The 23,444-nt window shown below is 53.0% G+C and overlaps 1 protein-coding gene across 17 annotated transcripts in view; it reads left to right on the plus strand.

Moving 5' to 3' along the window:
• The window catches only part of LOC105476533 (ankyrin 1), a 244,720-nt gene that overhangs the window by 192,738 nt on the left and 28,538 nt on the right, over positions 1 to 23,444 (plus strand). For 7 of the 17 annotated variants that reach the window (XM_011732528.2, XM_011732531.2, XM_011732532.2 and 4 more), the window contains exons 21-38: positions 937 to 1,029; positions 1,459 to 1,531; positions 2,634 to 2,657; positions 3,540 to 3,636; positions 4,946 to 5,024; positions 6,293 to 6,390; positions 6,479 to 6,703; positions 7,749 to 7,903; positions 8,263 to 8,474; positions 8,949 to 9,153; positions 9,840 to 9,936; positions 10,149 to 10,377; positions 12,470 to 12,595; positions 12,723 to 12,842; positions 14,471 to 14,549; positions 14,830 to 14,901; positions 16,778 to 16,909; positions 18,372 to 18,518. In XM_011732528.2, the coding sequence (XP_011730830.2) occupies positions 937 to 1,029; positions 1,459 to 1,531; positions 2,634 to 2,657; positions 3,540 to 3,636; positions 4,946 to 5,024; positions 6,293 to 6,390; positions 6,479 to 6,703; positions 7,749 to 7,903; positions 8,263 to 8,474; positions 8,949 to 9,153; positions 9,840 to 9,936; positions 10,149 to 10,377; positions 12,470 to 12,595; positions 12,723 to 12,842; positions 14,471 to 14,549; positions 14,830 to 14,901; positions 16,778 to 16,909; positions 18,372 to 18,518 (2,263 nt within the window). Of the gene's footprint in view, positions 1 to 936; positions 1,030 to 1,458; positions 1,532 to 2,633; positions 2,658 to 3,539; positions 3,637 to 4,945; positions 5,025 to 6,292; positions 6,391 to 6,478; positions 6,704 to 7,748; positions 7,904 to 8,262; positions 8,475 to 8,948; positions 9,154 to 9,839; positions 9,937 to 10,148; positions 10,378 to 12,469; positions 12,596 to 12,722; positions 12,843 to 13,290; positions 13,380 to 14,470; positions 14,550 to 14,829; positions 14,902 to 16,777; positions 16,910 to 18,371; positions 18,519 to 23,444 lie in introns of those variants that run through there. The other 10 variants (XM_011732535.3, XM_011732530.3, XM_011732536.3 and 7 more) reach the window with 5 other exon arrangements.

Raw genomic sequence — 23,444 nt, forward strand, 5'->3', positions numbered from 1 at the left:
GGAGGCCAAGGCAGGTGGATCACTTGAGGTCAGGAGTTAGAGACCAGCCTGGCCAACACTCCAGGGCGAGTGTCTCTACTAAAAATATTTTAAAAAAATTAGCCGAGTGAGGTGACAGGCACCTGTAGTCCCAGCTACTCAGGAAGCTGAGGCACAAGAACCACTTAATCCAGGAGGCAGAAGTTACAGTGAGCCTAGATTGCGCCACTGCACGCCAGCCTGGGCGACAGAGTGAGACTCTGTCTCACACACACACACAAAAGTGGATCCTTGATTGTAGATGGGGTTGCAGAAATTGCAGCTGCAGCTGGGCTTGAATCTGAACGGAGCCCAAGGCACATCCTAGAAGTAGAGAGGTCAAAAGAAAAATCAAGCCTCAGTATCCATTTATGATCACGTAGCTCTTTCTCTTGGAATCAAAGTAGAAAGTATGCCCTTGCTGTGTTTCTGGTGATTTGTGATTTCTGAGTATTCTGATTAGAGTTCATTGAAGTATATGGATTAATTCAACTACTTTAATACCCCATCACTGACACCCAAGAACAGACTTTGGGAGCAGCAAGCAGCCTCCCTCTGTCCTCATCTTCCTAAAACTGCATCTGCTAACTTCCTGACCTCCTTCCCGGTGGGCACCCACTTGGCAGAGCCTGACTTCTCCTTGGGAGATTTCCCCTGCTGGGTTGCAAGGCCCCACACTTGACGCTGCAGATCAAAAGCACCCCTGCCCTCCCTCCTCCCACACCCATCTCTGGGTGTTGCTGCTAACACACATCTAGGCACACACACGTGCAGGGATCTCGTTCTGGGCCCCACGGTGACATCTGTCCACTCAGGTTCTCCTGAACAACTAGAAGGTGAACTCGATCTGTGTCTAAGGGGCCAGCCCCACCTGCTAGACTCCATCCTCTGACTGCACCCGGGCTGCTCTTTTCCCAGGATGGAACCACACCTCTGGCCATAGCCAAGCGCTTGGGCTACATTTCTGTCACCGACGTGCTCAAGGTCGTCACGGATGAAACCAGTTTCGTGGTATGCCTGCCTCTCCCCCGCACCCACCCCGGACATACTCAGCCTGGCGCAGAGGCGTGCCCGGGGTTACTCTGGAAGTGGGGTGCGTTCTGGGGCTCCAGGACGCCGGTCGGTGGCGCAGCGCCCAACGGGTGGGAACTTGTCCTCCTTCCAGCGGGGCTGTGCTGCCACCTAGCGGCCTGAGGACTCGGGGCAGGACCAGCATTCCGAGCAGCAGTGGAGTGGATGGGGTTTGGGGAGATGGGAAGCCAGTTTTCCCGGGTCCCATCTCAGTGGTTCCTGCCCGGCAGCTTCTAGGCTGAGCACCTCCTCCGTCCGTTTTTCTGCGTTTGGGGCACACCCCACAGGCGTGACCAGGGAACCGCTGGGCTGGTAAAAAATGTGTGCGGCTCTAGTTTGGGTTGAATTATCTGCTTTTTCTCATTTTAGTTAGTCAGTGATAAGCATCGGATGAGTTTCCCTGAGACAGTTGATGAGATCCTGGATGTCTCGGAAGATGAAGGTAAAGTTGGGGTAATGAGCTCAGGCTGGTGGGGACAGAGGGGCTCTGGGCACCCTCCAAGGGGGCTTCCTGCCACCTGCCGGCTTTGCCCCCTTACAACACGCCCAAGAGCTGTAGATGGACACTGAAAGTGGGGAGACCTGCTTTTTATAGCTGTTGTCTATTATCAAAAATACTACTCTATTAATACAATCTTAGGTGAAGGAACATTGACTAAATTTAAAATTCCGTGAAGTTTCAAAAACACATGTGTGTTTGCATAGATTATGGATGTGTTATCAAATTGGAGCATGGTTCTACTCAGACCAACTCTCAGCCCATGAGGAACTGTAATAAAATTCTGTCTGGTTCTTTCTTTATGCTTTGAATGAATACTAAGTGGATTATTCAAAATCTGTGAGAATGCCTTTTAAGCTGCACTTCAACCACATAGCGGGTCAGTAGGTTTTGGGTTATTTCTGTGATTATGAAATTACTATAGTCTGGCTGGGTGCCTGGGTTCATGCCTGCAATCCCAGAATTTTGGGCAGCCAAGGTTGGAGGTTTGCTTGAGGCTAGGAGTTCGAGACCAGCCTTGGGCAATAAAGGGAGACCCCCGTCTCTACAAAAAAAAATTGGAACTAAAAATTAGTGGGGTGTGGTGGTGCACATTTATAGTCCCAGCTTCTCTGGAGGCTGAGGTGGGAGGATTGCTTGAGTCCAGGAGCTTGAGGCTGCAGTGAGCTGTAATCACCCCACTGCACTCCAGCCTGGGTGACAGAGCCAGACCCTGTCTCTAAAAGAAAAAGAAAGAAATTACTATAGTCTCAGCTTGTATGAACTACAGAATGCTTCCAGTATTTTCCTACCCCCAACAAACCTTATTTCATCACTAATTAGATGGGGATATTGAGCAGTAAGATCCTCAACTCTGGGGATGTTGAATAGTGGGGTGGGCTGGATCAGCTCGGTAGTCCTTTCCATCTGGGTTATTCCATGGTTGTATAACTTTGTCAACTAGAGAAGCAGAGCTGTCTGGTGCTCCTTTGGATAATATATGTCTCTCGCTTTAACTGCCTTCAATGTGGTCCTTCTTTCAACTCTGCTCTCCTTTGCTTTCCAGGAACTGCTCATATAACTATAATGGGTATGAAATGCTTTCTGTTTCCTGTGGTCTTTTCTCACTAGAGTGCATTTCACCCTAAGCAACCCAGATGCTCACTAATCCATTCCTGCTTTCCATCTTCCTCTGACAGCGAATAACCTGGAGCCAGGAGCTCAACTAAACCAAGGAATTCACACCCATGAGACCCATGCCCGGCAGGCAGCTCCTGCCTGTCCATCTCTGTGTCTGTGCCCATGCCACCATGTTTGTGATCATAACTGCATGAGCTGTTGTTCTTCCATCCTGTTAGCTCCAGATCACAAGCCATGGTGCTCACTGCTGAGTGGCATTGAATGACCCCTCAAGGTTGAGGGCCGGGGCTCCAGCTCCAGTTCAAACTAGGAGAGAGAAACAAAGGGGCAGTCAGAGGTGCAGGCAGCTGATTGACCCGTAGTTTGAACCTCTTTGTGATGGGTTTTGGAAGTAATGAGGTTTTGGCTGCCACGGTTACAGAAAATTCTCCAACCCTTTGAAATGAGTGGGTCCAGTTCCACTGTAGTTTGTTCTTCTGTTGGTGTGGAGTGGAAAAGAGCAGTAGCAGTTCCTTCTTTGGTGTCATTGCACCCTAAAAGGGCTGTTTTGAATTGGAACTAAGCGAAGAAAGTTCTTTCTGGCTGTGTCTTTGGCTTCCTGCAAAGCCTCAGGCATCTAAGATGTCAGGAGCTGGCTGCCCTGCTCTCTGTCCCAGAGCTGGAGGACCAGGACTGGGCAAAGACATTGCTCCCGGTCTCCTTGCAGCATCAAGGCCTTTCCCACTCCTCAGGAGCAAGCCCTGAGAGGCGGAGTGGGAACAGAGCTTTTTAAAAAGTAAGAGGGACTCTTCTCCCTCTACCTTGTCGCTCACTTGAGCTCTTGCTGTTTCAGGGGAAGAACTCATCAGCTCCAAGCCTGAGAGGCCGGATTCCAGGGATGTCGATGAAGAGAAGGAGCTCCTGGATTTTGTGCCAAAGCTAGACCAAGTGTGAGCAGCGCTCCTGGGAGGGTCCCTAGGAGGATGCTGAGGTGTAGCCCTGTGGCTCAGAGCAGGGATTCCAGAGGGAGGAAGAGCACAGCAGGCCAGGTGCTGGGCATGCTGCCCGCAGAGAGAGACGGTTTGCACCTTAGGATGCACTAGCTGTGCACCTGAGCCACCAGGGCAGGAGGAGGCCTTCCTCACACCATGCTGCCTGGATGCCTCTCTGCTCCTCTTCCAGTGTCCCCTCCTCTCCCAGGCTCCCCTCATTCACAGCCTTGTATCCACACCCCCTCTCCATCTTATGCACACTCAACTTCTCATCCAAAAGTTGAGGAACATGGCCGGGCGCGGTAGCTCACACCTGTAATCCCAGCACTTTGGGAGACTGAGGCAGGAGGATCACCTGAGGTCAGGAGTTCATGACCAACCTGACCAACATGGTGAAACCCCGTCTCTACTAAAAATACAGAAAAATAGCTGAATGTGGCGGTGTGCATCTATAGTCCCAGCTACTTGGGAGGCTGAAGCAGGAGAACTGCTTGAACCCGGGAGGTGGAGGTTGCAGTGAGCCAAGATTGTGCCACTGTACTCCAGCCTGGGTAATAAGAGTGAAACTCCATCTCAAAAAAAAAAAAAAAAAAAAAAGTTGAGGAAGATTCACATTAGAAACTATTGCCAGGCTAAGCTCGAACTCTGACTGCATCCCTCTGCCCCTGAGGTATGTTAGGTACAAGCCAGGGGAGATTCGGGTCTGCCTGGACCACATTTCTCATTTCCCCCGTGACTGCTGTGAGTTATCTCACCGTGGGCACAGTGTACACAGGGACATTTTGCAAAGCAATCTAATATCAACGACTTTGTAGAAACACTAAGCCCTAGGTGTTTTCTGAAAAGACGGAAATGTCCCTGAACAAGCGGGGAGTGAAACCACGGTGCCATTTGCTCCACTTGAATTTGCTAGACATCTGTTAGAAAGAAATACAGAGCTGTAACCCTGACCATAAGCAACTTACGATTCATTTGGTGGGATTGAAATGCACACCAAGTGGTCATATAGCAACACAGAAAGATATATTGTTAGCCAGAGCAAGGATTCTGTCAACAGGTTCTAAAGGAGGAGAAAGGGGTGGCGAGTGCAGGCTGGAGTCATTGGGGAGGACTTCATGGAGGAGGAGGCAGTCCTTCCACCAGGTTGTGAAGGGCAGTCAGGCTCCGGAGTGGAAAGCGGGAGGGAGAGACTTGGAGGCAAGAGGAAGAGGAAGCTGTGTGCACATGTGGATCAGCCCTGTGATGTTCTGGTGTTCTTGGCACGCAGGGTGGAATCTCCAGCCATCCCCAGGATTCCCTGTGTCACACCTGAGACGGTGGTGATCAGGTCAGAAGAGCAGGAGCAGGTAAAAAGCTGCTTGTCTGTGGTTTCCCCACGTGGAGAGCATGAGTACCCCGGGACAGTGATTGTTGAGGGGTGGCCTGTACATAGCACAATAGACACTGATAGCTCACATGCCACTCACTGTCCAACTGGCATTCCACACTTGGACGCCTTAAAATGGTGCAACATTGGCGGCATTGGGTGGGCCGCGTCTGGGAGAGATGGTCAGATGGGGCCCTATCCTGTGGTGGCTCAGTCCTTGGATGCAGCCCAGGACAGCAGCAGTGAGAAACCTGTGGGTCCTTGACCAGCCCACTGTCTTCAACTCTTGGCCTAGGGTAGGAATTCCAGCCAGCAGATGTTTACTGGATTCCTGCTGTGCGCCCTGGACAGGCTCAGGCAGGAGGGCTGGACACCTGCCTCCTGGGAGCCAGGGCCCAACCGGAAAGAGTGGACTCGGACACGTGAACCCAGTTAGCACAGAACCGGGAGGGAGAGCAGGGGAGTGCTCCACTGTGTGGTGTGAGTGCTGGCAGAGTGCAGAGCAGGGAGGCCCTAACCAGCCCCAGGGTGGCCGGGAGTATCTGTGGAGGAGGTGAGATGTGGGGAGTGGAGAGGATTAGATCAACAAGGGTGAGGGACAAGGATGTTCTGGACTGGGGGAAAAGCAGACGTGAAGATCTAGAGAGCACCAAGGCCGGGCTCAGGTCCTGCTGGCTGTGGCAGGGCAGGCTGGCATCCCTGTAGTTGCAATGTTACCCTAAGGCAAGTCCCCGCTATACAGGTGAGGAAGCAGGAAGCCCCACAAGGGCGGGAGTCTGTTGTGTTCACCTCATGGACTCCAGATGTCCACAGGGCAGGTAGCCCACCCACAGCTAAGTGGTGAGGTGGTCATGGTGCTGGGATGCAGTGCCCGTCCTAGAGGAAGTTGGCCTGCCGAGGGCAGGGCTCCCCGTGGGCAGAGCTGGAAAGAAGGGGGCAGGTCTGCAGCAGGTGCAGTGGGCCTGGGGGCCAGGAGTCAGACTGAATGGTGAGGACTGGCTCCATCCATTCCAAGGCTGTGTCCCAGGGTCTTGAGCCCAGGAGAGGCATGGAGGTGGGAGGAAGCTCCTGTCTCCTTTTAGACTCCAGGACAGCCTTGTCTGATAGGGCGGTGGGGTCCTGTGGGAGCACTTTCTCCACATGCACCTGGTTTCTAGCAGCAAGGCTCTTCCAAGCCTCCATGCCCTGGTACGGCATCCAGCCGGCCAGGGAGGAAGTGGAACAGGAGGACCTTTTCTCTGTCCTCAGGCATCTAAAGAGTATGATGAGGACTCCCTTATCCCCAGCAGTCCGGCCACCGAGACCTCAGACAACATCAGCCCGGTGGCCAGCCCGGTGCACACAGGGTAAGTGGCGGGCGCAGGGCTCGGGGACTCCTGTCTCCATCTCCCAGAGGGGATGCAGAAGCCCAGCGTGCATCTGCCCCACTCCTAGGTTTCTGGTGAGCTTCATGGTCGACGCCCGGGGTGGTTCCATGAGAGGAAGTCGCCACAACGGCCTGCGAGTGGTGATCCCACCACGGACGTGCGCAGCGCCCACCCGCATCACCTGCCGCCTGGTCAAGCCCCAGAAGCTCAGCACGCCACCCCCACTGGCCGAGGAGGAGGGCCTGGCCAGCAGGATCATCGCGCTGGGGCCCACAGGGGAACAGTTCCTGAGGTGAGCATGCACAGGCAGCCCATGTCCTCACCTGTCCCTGTGCCACGGAGGCCACGCCATCTCCACTGTCCCCACGGGGAAACAGAACTGGGTGCCCCTCCCCTTTCCCTGACTTTTCTTAACACACGAAGGCATCCATAGCCCTGAGAGGGCTTACAACTCTCAGATCTCAGATCAGGCATGATAGCTCACGCCTGTAATTCCAATGCTTTGGGAGGCTGAGGTGAGAGCATCGCTTGAGGCCAGGAGTTCGAGACCAGCCTGGAAAACATAGCAAGACCCCGTCATTGTTAAAAAAAAAAAAAAAAAAAAAAAAAACAAAACCAAAAAAACAACTCTTAAATATTGCGTGACACTAGAGACAAGGCCAATCTGAGGCCCTGAGGGTCTGACCATTTATGCACTGAGAGTCCCCAGGAAGACAGCCTCCCTGGCTGTTTCCCCTGCGGATGAGCAAAGTACGCAGCTCCAGAGGCCTATGGCCCACCTCCCTGAAGCAGCCTGGGCTCCTCCTGGAGCTTTGCTACCCTTCAGGCACCATGGGTGTGATGTGGGGACAGGGCTGACCAGGAGGCCTTGCCTTCTACCTCTGTCCACCCTCCTGGCCCCGCTCAGAGCGGTCACCACAATTTGCAAAGCAGCAAGTTTTCTCATTGACCTTTCTTTGTCCTCAAAGCGTCCCTCCGAAGGAAATGTCATTATGACCAGTTGATAGATGAGGTTACCCGTGTAGGGATGTCAGATGGATTTTTAGAATCAGGTGCAAGGACAGGATCCTTAGGTCGTGGGAGCAGAGCCCCCGTGAAATGAGACTGGCCCTGCCCTCACTGTTACTGCAAGCCTGGTGGGGAGCAAGCAGGGCTGTGGGAAGCCCGGGGGACCCCCCACGGGTCTGGTCCACTTAGAGACCTGCCTGCAGGTAGGGCCTCCACGTGGCTGTGGAAGCGCCTTCTCCATCTGGGTGGGAGCCGGCAGCCCCATCCCTCCCTGTGCCCTGCCTGCCCTGTGTGAGCACCTCCCCACCACCACGGTGTCCTTGCCTCAGCCCTGTAATCGTGGAGATCCCGCACTTTGCCTCCCATGGCCGTGGAGACCGGGAGCTCGTGGTTCTGAGGAGTGAAAACGGCTCCGTGTGGAAGGAGCACAGGAGCCGCTATGGAGAGAGCTACCTGGATCAGATCCTCAACGGGATGGACGAAGGTAGTAGGGGGAATCCCAGGGCTGGGTCCCCTCCTTGCGGAAGAGGGGTTTGAGTTGCACCTTAAAGGTGGTCTTTCAGGGCCACCTGGAGTTTGGGAATCCCCAAGAGGCTGGAAATGGCCTGGTGTGGACAAGCCCTGGGTCCCCAGGATGTGTGAGGGGATGCTCAGCTGCTGCCTGCAGCCGCATCTGCTCTGCTGGGCCTCTGGGCCTGGGCACTTCTTCTGGCCACTATGCTGCCCGGCACCTGGAGAGGGTGTGTGCACTGGGTCTTGGGGACAAGGAGGCTCTGGGGCCCCTGGAAGGCCTGAATCTGTGCCTGATGTGACCGGGGTGGTGGCCTGTGTGTGTGATTCCAGAGCTGGGGAGCCTGGAGGAGCTGGAGAAGAAGAGGGTGTGCCGAATCATCACCACCGACTTCCCGCTGTACTTTGTGATCATGTCGCGGCTCTGCCAGGACTATGACACCATCGGTCCTGAAGGGGGCTCCCTGAAGAGCAAGCTGGTGCCCCTGGTACAGGCAACGTTCCCGGAGAATGCAGTCACCAAGAGAGTGAAGCTGGCTCTGCAGGTGACAGCTCTCCTCCCCGCCAGGTCCTGGGGGTGGACTGAACTCCAGGCCCCGGGAAGGCCACCCTCTTCCCCAGGACATCCCCATGCTTTTGTCCAGTGCTTTGAAATACCACAGTGGAGATCTGACTTTAAAGCTCAAAGGAGAGTTGAGTGGGAAGGGGTGAGGCGGAAGCTCCCTGATAAGGTGCATCCATCAAGCTGCATGACCCGGTCTGTGCAGCATGCGGGAACCGCATGACCTCTGGGAGCTGGCCGTGATGCGAGCAAAGATGCACCAGCCCTGGGAGTAAGAAGCAGAGGAGAAGGGGAGAAAGGGCTCAGGAAGGCGAGCTCCACCATGTCAGTCCTGCGGTCCAACAGCAGAGGGGACCCCATGCACCGACGGCCACTCTCTCCGGGCATGGAGCTGCCTCCAGTCTGACTAGCCTCTCTCCTGCTTGGGCCTGAGTGTCCTGCCTCTGTCATTTCACAGGCCCAGCCTGTCCCAGATGAGCTTGTCACTAAGCTCCTGGGCAACCAGGCCACATTCAGCCCCATTGTCACCGTGGAGCCCCGGCGCCGGAAGTTCCACCGCCCCATCGGACTTCGGATCCCGCTACCTCCTTCCTGGACCGACAACCCGAGGGACAGCGGGGAGGGAGACACCACCAGCCTGCGCCTGCTTTGCAGCGTCATTGGTGAGAGGGGCCCCTGTCTCAGACTTGTGTTCTCCGCAGCTGCAGTGTTTCTGGAACACAGTAGGGGGGTGACACGAGAAGGTGAGGCCAGCAATCCCCTTAGTTTCTGTTGGCTTCCCTGGGAGTGAGGTGCTCTTCCAAGAGGTGGAAGGATGATGCATCTGCATAAAAGTCCATGCCCATGCAGTGGCTCACGCCTGTAATCCCAGCACTTCGGGAGGCCGAGGCAGGTGGATCACCTGAGGTCAAGAGTTCGAGACAAGCCTGACCAACATGGAGAAACCCCATCTCTACTAAAAATACAAAAATTAGTCAGGCGTGGTGGCGCACGCCTGTAAACCCAGCTACTCCAGAGGCTGAGGCAGGAGAATTGCTTGAACCTGGGAGGTGGAGGTTGCAGTGAGCCGAGTTCATTCCACTCCTGGGCAACAAGCATGAAACTCCATCTAAAAATAATAAAAAAAAAAAAAGTCCATGGCCCTGGGGAAGAACCCTCCAAGCCCTAGGAGGAGGGGCATGCAGGTCGCTAGGAGGAAGGGCAGAGGGTGAGGGTAGGTGTGCCCAGGGCTGCAGACCAAGTGAGCCTCACCCAGTCTCACCTTGCACACCAGGGCCTTAGCATTTTAGTAAGCTCCATGCTTACGTCCTGAAGACTGTCCCCAGCCCCGTTTCTGCCGGTGTTACAGGAGGAACAGACCAAGCTCAGTGGGAAGACATAACAGGAACCACCAAACTTGTATATGCCAACGAGTGCGCCAACTTCACCACCAACGTCTCCGCCAGGTGAGACAAGGCCAGCCCAGCCCAGCACTGTGTGGGCCATCCTCAGGCCTGAGACTGAGGCTCCCTCACTGTCCCCTCCACATGGAAGCCTCTGTGACCACAGGTGTGGCGAGAGTAGCCATGGCGTGGTTCATGGGCTGCTTCCATCTGGACGGAAAGGATGCTCTCTGTTGGGCACTTGGGAACACATTATAACGTGCCCTCCTTTTTAGGTTTTGGCTGTCAGACTGTCCTCGGACCGCTGAGGCTGTGAACTTCGCCACCCTGCTGTACAAAGAGCTCACCGCAGTGCCCTACATGGCCAAATTCGTCATCTTTGCCAAGATGAATGACCCCCGAGAGGGGCGCCTGCGCTGCTACTGCATGACGGATGATAAAGTGGACAAGACCCTGGAGCAGCATGAGAACTTCGTGGAGGTGGCCCGGAGCAGGGACATAGAGGTACGGGGCTGGGCCCTGCACCGCCTCTGGGACAAACCCTCCCGCCATTTCTCCAGAACAGCCCTGCCTGGTGCAGGCCGGAAGTCCTCCCTCTGTAGACGAGGGGCTCCACAGTTGTCTCTCTTTGAGACCCCTCTTGAGAAGCATCTTAGATAAGCTTCAGGAAAGGTGAGAGATGCCACCATGCACATATCAGAGGAGGCTGCAGGCTTTTGGTCCAGTGATCTGTGAAAAGAGTTGGCATTTGCAGAAGGTCTTGTGCACCAGGGACTATTAAAAGTGCTGGACAGGCCAGGCGCAGTGGCTCACGCCTGTCATCTCAACACTTTGGGAGGCCGAGGTGGGCGGATCACCTGAGGTCAGGAGTTAGAGACCAGCCTGGCCAACATGGTGAAACCCTGTCTCTACTAAAAATACAAAAATTAGCCGGCGTGGTGGCACAGGCCTGTAATCCCAGCTACTCGGGTGGCTGAGACAGGAGAATCACTTGAACCCGGGAGGCAGAGGTTGCAATGAGCCGAGATCTCACCGCTGCTCTCCAGCCTGGGCGACAGAGCAAGACTCTGTCTTAAAAAAACAAAAAACAGTACTAGCCAGCTGGGTATGGTGGTGGGGGCAAGAAACAAAACAAAAAACAAACAAACGAAAGTGCTGGCCAGGCTCAGTGGCTCATGCCTATAATCCCAACACTTTGGAAGGCTGAGGCAGGTGGATCGCTTTGAGCCTAGGAGTTTGAGACCAGCCTGGGCAACATAGTGAGATGCCATCTCTATTAAACAAATAACTAAAAATGTTTTTCTTGCATAATCTCATTTAATTCTCATATTTGTGGGTACCTTTATTATTCCTTATTTAGGTATTAAGAAACTGAGGCTGAGAGGTTAAGTAATGTGCCCATGGTCACACAGCTAAGTGAATGGTCGAGACAGGATTTATCCAGGTCATCTCTGGCCCGAGTCCACACTGTGACCTGCTGTGCTAGAGTTTCAGTAGCACCCAAGTAAGGAGGCAGAGGAAAGGGCTCAACAGATAATGCGCAGAGTGAAGGCATGGGGGCTAGGTCTGAACCGGTTCCCGACCCTAAGAGACCCACTTGGTTTAAGATGTGTAGTAAGCCAGCAGTGATCTAAGCCTCAGAATCTGTGCTGAGTTTTCCTGGGGAAGGCTGAGGGCCCCGTAGAACAAGCGCAGGACTGGAACCTTGGTTCTAATCCTGTCTTAGGCACTAACGAGGCAAACCGGTTTTTCTCTTTGGGCCTCAATTTTCTCAACTGTCAAATGGGTTAATGATAACTTCTCAGTTGAAAGCTTTATATATACACAGTAGGGACCATTATTATCGGTGAGATTAAAATAGAGCAAGTGCTTTCCAGCTCTTCTCATGAACAAAGCATCTTTGGACAGACGTAAAAACAGAACCTTGGTTTTATTTTTAGAAACAGGATCTCAGTCTGTTGCCCAGGCTGGAGTGCAGTGGTGCCATCATGCCCACTGCAGCCTCAAACTCCTGTCCTCCAGTGATCCTCCTGCCTCAGCATCCCACGTAGCTGGGACTACAGGCACTTGCCACCACACCTGGCTAATTTTTAACATTTTTTTTGTAAAGATGGGGATCTCCTTGTGTTGCCCAGGCTGGTCTCAAACTCCTGAACTCAAGCAATCTTCCCACTTTGGCCTTCTAAAATGGAGGGATTACAGGCATGAGCCGCAATGCCCAGCCCAGAACCAGGATTTTTTGTTGGTGGTGGTGGTGTTTTTTTTTTGTTTGTTTGTTTGTTTGTTTTTCAGAAACTATGTTATGATATTCAAGTGACGTTTTGGAGTACTTGATAGCAATTCTCATCAACATCTCAGGGATATTAGAAGATCGCTACATGTAACAAAATCCATTGAAGTCAGGAAGCATGCCTCATTGATCACAATTTTAGAAATAAAGCCTTTCCCAAAACAAATAGTGGATTTCTCAGCACACACCCCCATGCCTCTTGCTGTGGCAGGGTGTGTCTTGGAGAGGGAAGGACCGAAGGTTGAAGGTGGGACATCTGGGCCCTTCTCTCCCTGACAAGCTGTATCTGCTTTTCCTCTCCTGTAGGTGTTGGAAGGAATGTCCCTCTTTGCAGAACTCTCCGGGAACTTGGTGCCTGTGAAGAAAGCTGCCCAGCAGCGGAGCTTCCACTTCCAGTCATTTCGGGAGAACCGTCTGGCCATACCTGTAAAGGTGCCGGCACCCTCTGGCTGACCTCTCCTCTGGGTCTAGGAAGTTGGGGAGGCAGAATTCTCTAAACCAGACAGCCCAGTGGCCTAGGAAAGGGCCCCTGAATTCTCCTTTGTGTGATTGAGTTTAGGTGAGGGACAGCAGTCGAGAGCCGGGAGGGTCCCTGTCATTTCTGCGCAAGGCGATGAAGTACGAGGACACCCAGCACATACTCTGCCACCTGAACATCACCATGCCCCCCTACAGCAAGGTGAGCTGGCACCTGCCGAGGAGCCTTGGCCAGAGAAGGCTTCCCCATAGGCGGTCCCCAAACAGACCCCAGGTCCAGCACGTCCAAGGGGCTTCTTTCTGGTGGAACCTTTGAGTCTCCCGAGGCACACAAAGGTGCTGAGCTCTCCTCCACATGCTCATGTTGTGGCCTGGGGGGAGACCGTGCCCTGGCCCTCTCTGCAATTCACGTGCAGCGCTGGTTATGTGACAGGAGGAACAAATGTTGGTATCAGATGGTGATGGGTACATTCACGCTGTGGACCCTGGGCTCCCTAGGTGTGAAGGTGGCAAGGGGCCCTAAGAGCATCTGCCTCAGTATCCCTGGCCCGAGGCCTCCAAGGTTCGCACCAAGGAGAGCTGCTAAGGTCTCCCAGCCCCGGCATGGCTTCTCTCAGGCCGCTTTTTCATCTACCTGCTTATCTTCCCAGGGTGCTAGGCCCTCACAGAAGGGAAGCCTGGTGTCCTCAGCCACTGCAAACACCCAGGGTTTTGAGCTCAGCAAAGGAGTCTTGGCCACGTATGTTCATTTGTCGATACCTGTAAGAGTATCCCAGTCACCACCTCTGCTAGGGACTTTGGAGGGATCATACGTCTCCAGACCGTCTCCGTGGTTTTCGTTGGTGTTGTTTTGCTGTTGTTGTTGTTTTAATCATTAGCCTTCCATGCTAAACTAGGAAAGAAGCAAGGTTACATTCATAAGTCCATGGCTCAATCTCTTTTCTTTTTGGGGATGAGATGAGGGTGAACCAACTTATCTTTCAAAAGAGGATTTTCAGGCTGGGCACAGAGGCTCGTGCCTGTAACCCCAGTGCTTTGGGAGGCTGGGACAAGAGGATTGCTTGAGCCCAACAGTTCAAGACTAACCTGGGCAACATAGTGAGATCCTGTCTGTACAAAAAAATAAAAATGAAAAATTAGCTGGGCATGGTGGCATGCACCTGTAGTCCCCAGCACTCGGGAGGCTGAGGCAGAAGGATCACTTGAGACCAGGAGTTTGAGGCTGCAGTGAGCCATGATCGTGCCATTGCACTGCACTCTAGCTTCAGAGACAGAGTGAGACCCTGGCTCTTAAAAACAAAAGAGAGAGAATATTTTTCTGCAGCCTTGGGCAAGCATCTGGATGCTTTCCATAGGGCTGTGATGTTAAGGCCTCAGGGCAGTACAGAAACGGGTCTTTGAAGCAGAAAGAAATCCAAAAAGAAAAACAATTGTTTTAAGTTCAAACCCAGCTCCACCACCTATTAACTGGGTGATCTTGGGCAAGGAACTTAGTCTCTCTATGCTTCAGTTTCCTTATTGATGAAATGGTAGTAATACAGTACCCAGCTCCTACGTTGCCATGAACATTAAATAGGGCCTCACAGGTGATGGGGTGACGTGAGCTTGCCGTTATGATGACTGTGATTAATAACGCATGTACACTTCGTCAGCTTCCCTTCACTCCCACTCCTCCCATGCGTTACTCTTTGTGCTAAGTCCCTGAAGAAACGGACTGTTTACCAGGACTGGGGTCAGCCTTCCCCACCCCTGCATCATAGGAGCTCAGATCACCTTCTCTAGGAAGGTGGGGAGAGTCCAAAACCCAAAGCACCCTTTCTTCTTCTGCAGGGAAGCGGAGCTGAAGATAGGAGAAGGACCCCCACACCCCTGGCCCTGCGATACAGCATTCTCAGTGAGTCCACACCAGGTACAGCCTCTGTGTGATAATGCATGCTTGCTCCCTTCCCAAGAAGGGTGGGTGTGAGCTTATCTCCCTGCAGCCCTGTGAGGGCTCTGCTGAGGTGCCGCTCGCTCAGCCAGTTCCAAAAGCAGCTGCAGAGCTGACTCGGGTCTTCCCCTGATCTTGCAGAGAGTCTAGACAATCACCCCAGTGCACACGGAAGCCACGTCCATCAAAGGCCGTATCCTCACGCCTGTCAACTGTGTCCTGCCCTGGCTACTAAATGAAATCTAATGCTTCTCCCCAGGTCTTCTCAGCGGGACAGAGCAGGCAGAGAAGATGGCTGTTATCTCAGAGCACCTCGGTCTCAGCTGGGCAGGTGAGTGTGGAATTGGGGGCAGAAAAGCACTTTGTCCGTCTCACCTACCCTCTTCCCCCGTAATGAGCAATGAATGAGGCATTTCTAACCCTCCTTTTATCACCCATGGGTTATCTGATTTGTGATTGTCTGAGCTGGGTCTGCTGTCCAAGCCACACCATTGAGTGCCCATGGAAGGGGGAGCCCCCTGCCTCCATCTCTGTCTGACTTTCCTTTCTAAGAAAGAATCAACTTTTGAGGTTACAGGCGACCTTGAAAAGGAGGGAAGGAGAGGGCAAGTCTTAACATATTTCACTATAGTCCGTGGCTGTGCCTGGATCTCGCAGAAGTCCTGCCAGGCGTCGGGGTCGATCTTATTTAAGAGAGGCAGGTGGGCAAATAAAGTGAAGGCTCAGAATGTGCTGTGCCCAACCGCAGACCCTAGAACTGGATTCTCCCTGTGTAACCGCAGCAGGTCCATTGCCCGATGTGAATGGCAAGTCAAGACACACGGAGACACAGGGTTGCAGCAGTGAAAGAGGCTTAATCACAGGGCCACCAAACAAGGAGGGAGGAAGAAACCTCAAATCCATCTCCCCAAGGAGGCGTTCAGGGTTAGGGCTGTTAAAGGCTTTGGAGTGGCTGAAGTGTGGAGGTGGTTGATTGGTTGGAAAGTACAGGGTGAAGTCACGGACAGGGAGAGGAAGAAGCTACGTTCTCGTGCTGATCCCTGCCTTCAGACTGGTTGCTGGAATTAGGATTCTGAAAACCATCTTAAGGGATCCTTAAACAGAAGCCTAATGTCAGAAACCCTGTCTTTAGGAACAATGGGGGTGCAAGTGGTCAGTATCCAGCACTGTGTGGCTTTGAGCAACAAAGAAGAGGACCCAAATGCAGCTTGGTGAATGCTTAATTATAACTGTATTTCTGTCCAGAGCCCAGCGCTCAATTCTTGTTGACGCTGAGAAGATGGCTTCCCCTCCCCCTCCTTATTTTTGTTAGCCTTTATATGAGTAGACTCCCTTCATTCACTTCACTTCACTTCATTCACTAAAGAAGACTTTAGACATACTCAGAAACCTTTTGGCAATAACTTGTGAAAAGACAGAAGTCCAGACATGGCTCCTTCTTTAAACCATGACTGCTGGCTGCTCAGGGGGCGTGTATGTGCATGCATGTGTGTGCGCATATGTGTTGTGAGTGTGTGCACGTTTGTGTTGTGTGTGCGTGTTCTGATTCTCACCATCACTTTCTCCCCAGTCTTCTTCATCCTTGAAATTAAACTCTAATGCTATTTTCCTTCTAAAGAAATAACAATAAACATAATGGGGGATTTTGGCTAACAGTCTGCATTATTGCCTTGCATTTAGATGGGAACTTGTATTTTCATTTTAAATGTAAATAACACCTCTCCCTGAAGAAGCATAAGCTCAGGAGTCCATTTCTGTTCTCACTGGTTCTCGGCAGCAGAGCGTGGTGTCCTGGTGTGGCCAAGGCAGCGCTGGGGTGAGAATTGGCAGGTGCGGCTCCCTCCTGGCTCAGGGACTCACTGACTCTGTGACCTTGCAGAAGTTGCTGACCTTGCTGAAAGGTCATGTCATCTCATATTGGAAGTTATGAAAGGAAGAAAGGACATTTAATCATTCATTCATTCATTCATTCAGGACCTATTTATCAAGCACCCCTCCCATTCTTCCATTTTCTGGAGATATAAAGGTATAGGTGCTGGCATTTCATAAGGAACTTCTTGATAAGAAGGAAGACCAAATCCACAGGGAGGCTGCCTCAGAGCTCCCTGTGCTCCCCACTGGGTGCCCTCACGCCCCAGTGCCCACCCAGCCTGTGTGCTGGAGGCCCCCTGCATGGCTCACATTTGCCATTGTTTCTTTGCTTGCAGAGTTGGCCCGGGAGCTGCAGTTCAGTGTGGAAGACATCAATAGGATCCGAGTGGAAAATCCCAACTCCCTGTTGGAGCAGAGCGTGGCCTTGCTGAACCTCTGGGTCATCCGTGAAGGCCAAAACACAGACAGTCAGTACCGTCCCGCTGAGGAAGCCTGTCCTAGGACCTCCTCCCCACCCAACTGTTCTTTCTTCAAATTCCATTCATGACACTGGCCTCTGGAGTCAGTCTGTCTGTCTCTCTCACACACACGCATGCGCCTCTCGCATCAGGAGGTCTCCAGGCAGTCCTGCCGGAAGGCATGATCAGAGAAGCTTGGCCTCAGCCTTTCTAATATCCTTGGAATAAGATAAAAATTGCAAAGCCTGGCACAGTGGCTCCCACCTGTAGTCCCCACACTTTGGGAGGCCAAGGTGGGAGGATTGCTTGAGCACAGGAGTTTGAGAGCAGACTATGTAACATAACCCTTTACAAATTAGCTGGGTGTGGTGGCACACACCTGTAGTCCCAACTACTCTGGAGGCTGAGGCAGGAGGATCACTTGAGCCTGGGAGGTCAAGGCTTCAGTGAGCTACAGTTGCACTGCTGCACTCCAGCCTGGGCAACAAGCAAAACCCTGACTCTAAAAAACATAAAATAAAAATTGCTTCAGGACTCCTAGATGACAATGTGTGTGCAGGGTGTATGACTCATCTTTGAGGTCTTCCTGTTGAATTTCCCAAGCAAATGAGTATTGTCCTCTCAGGACACAGTCTGGGTAAGCTGGACCCCAGTCTGAACCAGTTCTCATTCTCCCAGGAGCTTCCTCCAACCTGGAGGGAACTTTGCCTCGTTCTCTTTTCAGCTCCTCCTCAACCAGATTCCCAGACTCAAAACCACTAAGTAGAAATTGAGTGTTTACATTTGCATCTCAAATCATCTGGCAAGGACCAAGAATTTCAAAAGGACAGAATCTAATCATTCTAATCCTTATTTTCTTGTAGTACTCCTCTTAGATTACAAAAATAAAAATAAAAATAAAAAACAGTCTTTCTAGACTTTTAAATTGGCCACTGTGGTGGGCGCGGTGGCTCACGCCTATAATCCCAGCACTTTGGGAGGCCAAGACAGGCAGATCACTTGAAGTCAGGAGTTCGAGACCAGCCTGGCCAACATGGCAAAACCCTGTCTCTACTAAAAGTACAAAAATTAGCCGGGTGAGGTGGCATGCACCTGTAATCTGAGCTACTCAGGAGGCTGAGACACGAGAATTGCTTGAACCTGGGAGATGGACAGTGAACCAAGATTGCCCCACTGCACTCCCGCCTGGGTAACAGAGTGAGACCAATAAATAAAATAATTTACTATTTTTTTGGTAACAGGCCAGTAAGTAAAATAACTGCCCACTGTTAGCGTTTGGAAAAGATCTGTTGAAGTATAAAAAGTATTCTCCCAAGAGGAAGTTTGTTTTGATTCTAAGAAAAGAGGGTACCTCCACCTTCTGAAAAAAATTATCTCCCTTCTCCATCTTCATCCTGACCCCATTTTCTGAGCCCATGTGATCCTTGCTCGCTGGCCTGGAGTAACGCATATCTCTCTTCTGCACCCACAGTGGAAAATCTGTGCACAGCCCTGCAGAGCATCGACCGTGGCGAGATCGTGAACATGCTGGAGGGTTCTGGCCGACAGAGCCGCAACTTGAAGCCAGACAGGCGGCACACGGACCGCGACTACTCGCTGTCACCCTCCCAGATGAATGGTGAGTGTCACCTGGACCAGGTGGGGGCTGAGCCGGGGCCCTGCCCTTCAGGCATCAGCACCAATAACCCCTTCCCATAATACTTCATCCCTCAAAGCCCGCTCTGCCTCCCACTGGTGGGAGGGCTGGTTTGTTAGCAATGAGTTCCTCCTTTCGGGGGGAAGCAGAGGTGAAGGAGAGAGAGATGGCTGCTCCTGTACAGGTGGGCATCGCCTGCCGACTGTGCCTCTGCAGCCCTGCAGAATGGCCTCCAGGCCCTTGCCATCAGCAACTGCATCCCCAGAGGGCCTGGTGTATGAGAAAAAGCTGAGTCAGAGGCAGCCAGCTAGACATTGCCCCTAAACAGCTGCAGACTTTCCAGTAGCTCTTTGTAAGGCGTGGGCCCTCTTTGGGGTGTCAGTGTCCCCATCTGTAAAACAGTCAGTGGTTGGGAAGCAGAGGGCCATTCCTGGCCCAAGGTCTAGCACAGTTTACCTGGGCGATGTTTTACAAATCCTGCTGCGGCCACTTCTAGGGACTGAGCAGTTTGCTCTTCCTGGAGCTGGGTCTCTCTGCTTTTTCCTCTCTCCCTTTTCTATCATCTCATCTCCTTCCCCTCATTCTTTGTTGATGTGACTCAGCATGGCAGGGGTCCCCCATGAGATCCAGCCCAAGGAGAGGATGTACAGGAGTCTGTGACCTCTGCCCCCAAGCCCCTGTCACTCCTGGGCCAGGGCCCCTCACAACCCCTTCCTCGCCCACCCCCTCTCTGGCCAGCGGGCACATAAACGGTGAGGCCCCACTCTCCGGCCAGGAGGTCTGGGTTCTAGGCCCTTCCTTCCTGCCAGCTCCCTGCATGACTGAGCCCTCTCCCCTTCTGTAAAATCAGCAAGTTGGATTGGATCCCTAAAATTCCTTACAGACCTTGAAACAAAATTTCCATGTCTGTGACATGGCATCCTCAGGTGGCTGACCCGTCACCCTGGATGCCTGCATGGTGATGTGTATGCTCCTCAAGCTCCTCGTCTTAAGGGCCATCCCCGCCACGCCCAGACTGAGGGTGGGCACCTGTGACTGGGTACACAGTTGGGGGACGCGGCCGAGGGCGAGTCCCAGGTGGGCCTGGGCACGGAGCCCCTGCCAGGGGACCCTGTGCTCGCTGAGCCCTCCCTATTCCCTACCCCACATCCTGTGACTCCTGAAGTGTGCCATTTCGCACCCTGGAAGCAGGGCCCATCTGCTGAACACGTCCCAACCCCTCTCTTCTGCCTCTAACCTCATGTTGACCTCTGTGCACCCACGCTATCGTGCTGCCTGTCTCCACTGTCTCCACTGTCCCCATTTCGGCAGGCACAGAGCCGGCCATGTCCACATGCATGTCATGGCCCCCAGCCCTGTCTCCCCACGCATCTCATGGCTGTGTCCTAGGCGTACATGTGTGTGCGCCTGTATGTGTGTGCATATGTGTGTGCGCGTGTGTGCATGCATGTGCGTGTGTGTGAGTGTGTGTGTTCGCATGTGTGCGTGTGTGTGCACGGGTGTTGCTGTGTGGTGCTGCCTGCTGCGTGTGCCCAGCCCTCTCCCTGGGTCCACCCCCTTGGGGATTCCAGCCTCCCCTCAGGGGACCTGGCTGGAGCTTTACAGGAGCTCAGTGGGCCAAGGGCAGTTGAGGGAGGTCACAAACCTGGGGAAATTCTGGTGACAAAGCTCCTCTGCCTTCCCGTGTGTGGAGGCTTCTTTAACATCCAGCACGTACTTTCGGTCAAGTCAGAGGGGCACGCTTTTGATTTCCTGTGCCCTGATTAAGCACCTACAGGACTATGGGCCACCAGAACCGCTTGAGTGTGAATATTCACAGTTACAGACCTGGGCATCTGTGAGCATCTCCCCGGGCCACAGACCCCTGGCCTCTGCCAGGCTTTGAGGCATTCTTGCCCGAGTGGTTCTCAATCCCTGTGTGGGACTGGGCCTGTGTACTCCATGTCTGCTGAAAGCGCTCTGCTTCAGGGGGTCAGCCCATTTGGCAAATATTTTTCAAGCATCAACCGCACGCCAGGCACTGTGCTAGGCAGGAGAGAGATACCTGTTCTCAACCAGACAAAACAAAACAAAACAAAACAAAAATCTGCCTTGGTGGAACTTTTCCCTCCTGTGAGGAGAACCACGCGGGGGACTGTATCACGCACCAGCAGTTACCGCACATGGTGCAGGAGAAACAGACCAGAGTCGGGGCTTGGGGGACTCATGGTGCAAGGGAAGCGGGTGGCGTTGGAGCGCTTGCCGGAGATGAGGTGGGAGCCATGCGTCAGCGCTGAGGAGGAAGATTTCAGGGCAGGGAGTGTGAAGAGGGCTTTCCTGATGTGTTCACAGGATGGGGCTGGAGGCGGAGGCAAAGGGACAGCGGGAGAGAGGGCAGGCGTGGCGGCTGAAGGGGTGGCACGGAGCCCACCCATAGACTGTCATGAGGACATTGGGTTTGATGTGGAGTGAGCTGGAAAGCCACCAGAGGGTTCTGGCCAAAGAGTGGCATGACTGCACTTCAGTCTTTGAGGGAGCCCTCTCCCGAGTAGTTGATTTCAGATGGTCACAGTCGAATGCTCCGTGCTTCCTGGCTACTCTGTGCAGCCTCAGCAGCCCCCGATGGCCTCTCTGGCGGGTCCCCGTTAGACCCAGCTCTGTGCCCCATGTACCCTCCCCCGGCCCCAGGAGACTGATGCACCGATGCCCTGCTTGGTCTAGAATTGGCGTCTTTATATTTTTCCTGCCTTCCTCCCTGCCCCAGAAAGTCTGGCCCTCATCTGGATGCCCTTGTGGTCTGGAGAGAAGGTGGCAGGACAGTCAGAGGTCTGAGGGGTTGGGGGGGCACTACAGGCTCTGCAGCTTCTCTGCTGTCCCCTGGGCAGGGCTCGTGATGGCCTAACCTGGTGCCCACCCAGCCCACTGCACCGATGCCCACAGTCGGACCTCGGCTCCTTTGTGCTTTTCCTGGTCCCTCTGCGTGTCTGAGCCTCCTTCTGAGGCCCTGGGACTCCGGGCAGTGATAGGCAGCTCTGTGAGAGCGCCATAAGTGGGTGGTGTCCGGGAATTAGAAGCCTGAGGCTGTCTCTCCCTCCATGGCTCTGCTTGCCACCAGCGCCTGAATTGGCCAGAGCAGAGGCACTCAGGCCAAAAGGCCAGTGTGCTTCTCCCACACAGGACAAAACTGCCCAGGCCCTGGGAATAAACATGAAAAAAGCATGGCCTATAGAGCCAAAATAAAATAGCATGTTTCTGAAAATAAAACAGACTTCCCTTGTGAGAGGAGAAATGGTCATCTCACACCCATGTGAGCTCCATTTGGCCTGATAAATCAGACACAAACTAATGTCTACTTGGGAATAAAACATGTTTTATTTCCCTCAATTCTTCACAACTGTGGCTAGTGAAGTGTGGCCTTGTCTGGGGCGAGGCTGTCTGATGACCCCTGTTGCCTTGCCCCATTTGCTGCTGACATTATGCTAGCAGGACGATTATTACCTCTGGGTCAGCACAGAACCAGGGCAGTGACCTGAATGAGGAGGGACCACCTGACCGTATGCGGACCCAAACTGATATGTGTGGCTGCCTGCCTTTTACCTGACTTCCCCAACATGTAGCCCCAAGAGGAGGTCTCTAGACTGAGGGAGGGGCTGGGGACCCAGGTGTGGTGGGGCTGCGTGAGACTACCAGAGAGACAGACATTCTGGAACTCACCCTGGGGGATCCAGTGGACCTGCCTATGGTCTGGTCCACCCCAGACCTGTGAGATGTTCCTCATAAGGATGCACTTGTGCTTCTGCGAGTATTGCTCCAGCTTCATAGTGATCCCCACCAGCACCAGGAGTACAGCTAGCTACCTGTGGCGTTGGATCTCAGCCTGCATGGCTGGGAGAGGGAGCAGCTGGGCATGCACCCTAAATACTGCTACCAGGGAAGGAGTCTCAGAGTGAAGACAAGCAGGGACTTCCTGCAGAGGTGGTACATGTGCTCTCTGTATCCATACATTTTTTTTTTTTTTTGAGATTGAGTTTCACTCTTGTTGCCCAGGCTGGAGTGCAATGGTGCGATCTCGGCTCACTACAACCTCTGCCTCCAGGGTTCAAGCGATTCTCCTGCCTCAGCCTCTCGAGTAGCTGAGACTACAGGTGCCTGCCACCATAGCCAGATAATTTTTATATTTTTAGTAGAGACACGGGGCCCACCATGTTGGCCAGGCTGGCCTCGAACTCCTGACCTCAGGTGATCCACCCACCTCAGCCTCCCAAAGTGCTGGGATTACAGGCATGAGCTACCGCACCTGGCCCCTTACATCTTTATTTGGGTGAAGTTCCATTAAAGTGAATACCGTGGAAGTCTCAAGGTGGGAAAGTCACAAAAGGAACCCAAGAATGAGCCTCAAGTGTTCTGTGGCTACAAAGCTGCCCTCTCCCAGTTCTCAAGTCTCATCCAAATTTCAAGGAGTGATGAAATGTTCATCCAGCCAAATCCAAGGAGCCATGTCAGATGCAATGTGTGCCACTTCTGGCCAAGACAGGGTAACAGGGACTGGATATACCCTCCTGCTTGAAACTACTGCAGACCAAAAAAAAATGGACATAATATATGAAACAACAGTTTTTAAGACATTGGATGTCAAATAACAAAGGACATTGATCCACAAAGCATGGGAAATCAATGAAGTGAGTCCTACAGCTGTCTAGTTTACTGTTTTGAAAGTCCAAGGAGACCAAGACAGCTGGAGTTCTCAAGACAGAGCACCAGAGAGGAGACAGTTGCACAGATAGAACACTCTGGAGACCTGTAGAGGGTCCCCCACAAATTTCAGATGAGTATTAGCCAGCTTTTCCCAATTAATCTCTCACAGCCTTTGTTCAGGAGACAAAAAAGGATCTCATCTGAGAAATAGGGAAAAATTAACCCCCAAAGCTC

Source organism: Macaca nemestrina, chromosome 8, assembly GCF_043159975.1.
Source record: "Macaca nemestrina isolate mMacNem1 chromosome 8, mMacNem.hap1, whole genome shotgun sequence".
Classification (NCBI taxonomy): Eukaryota; Metazoa; Chordata; class Mammalia; order Primates; family Cercopithecidae; genus Macaca; species Macaca nemestrina.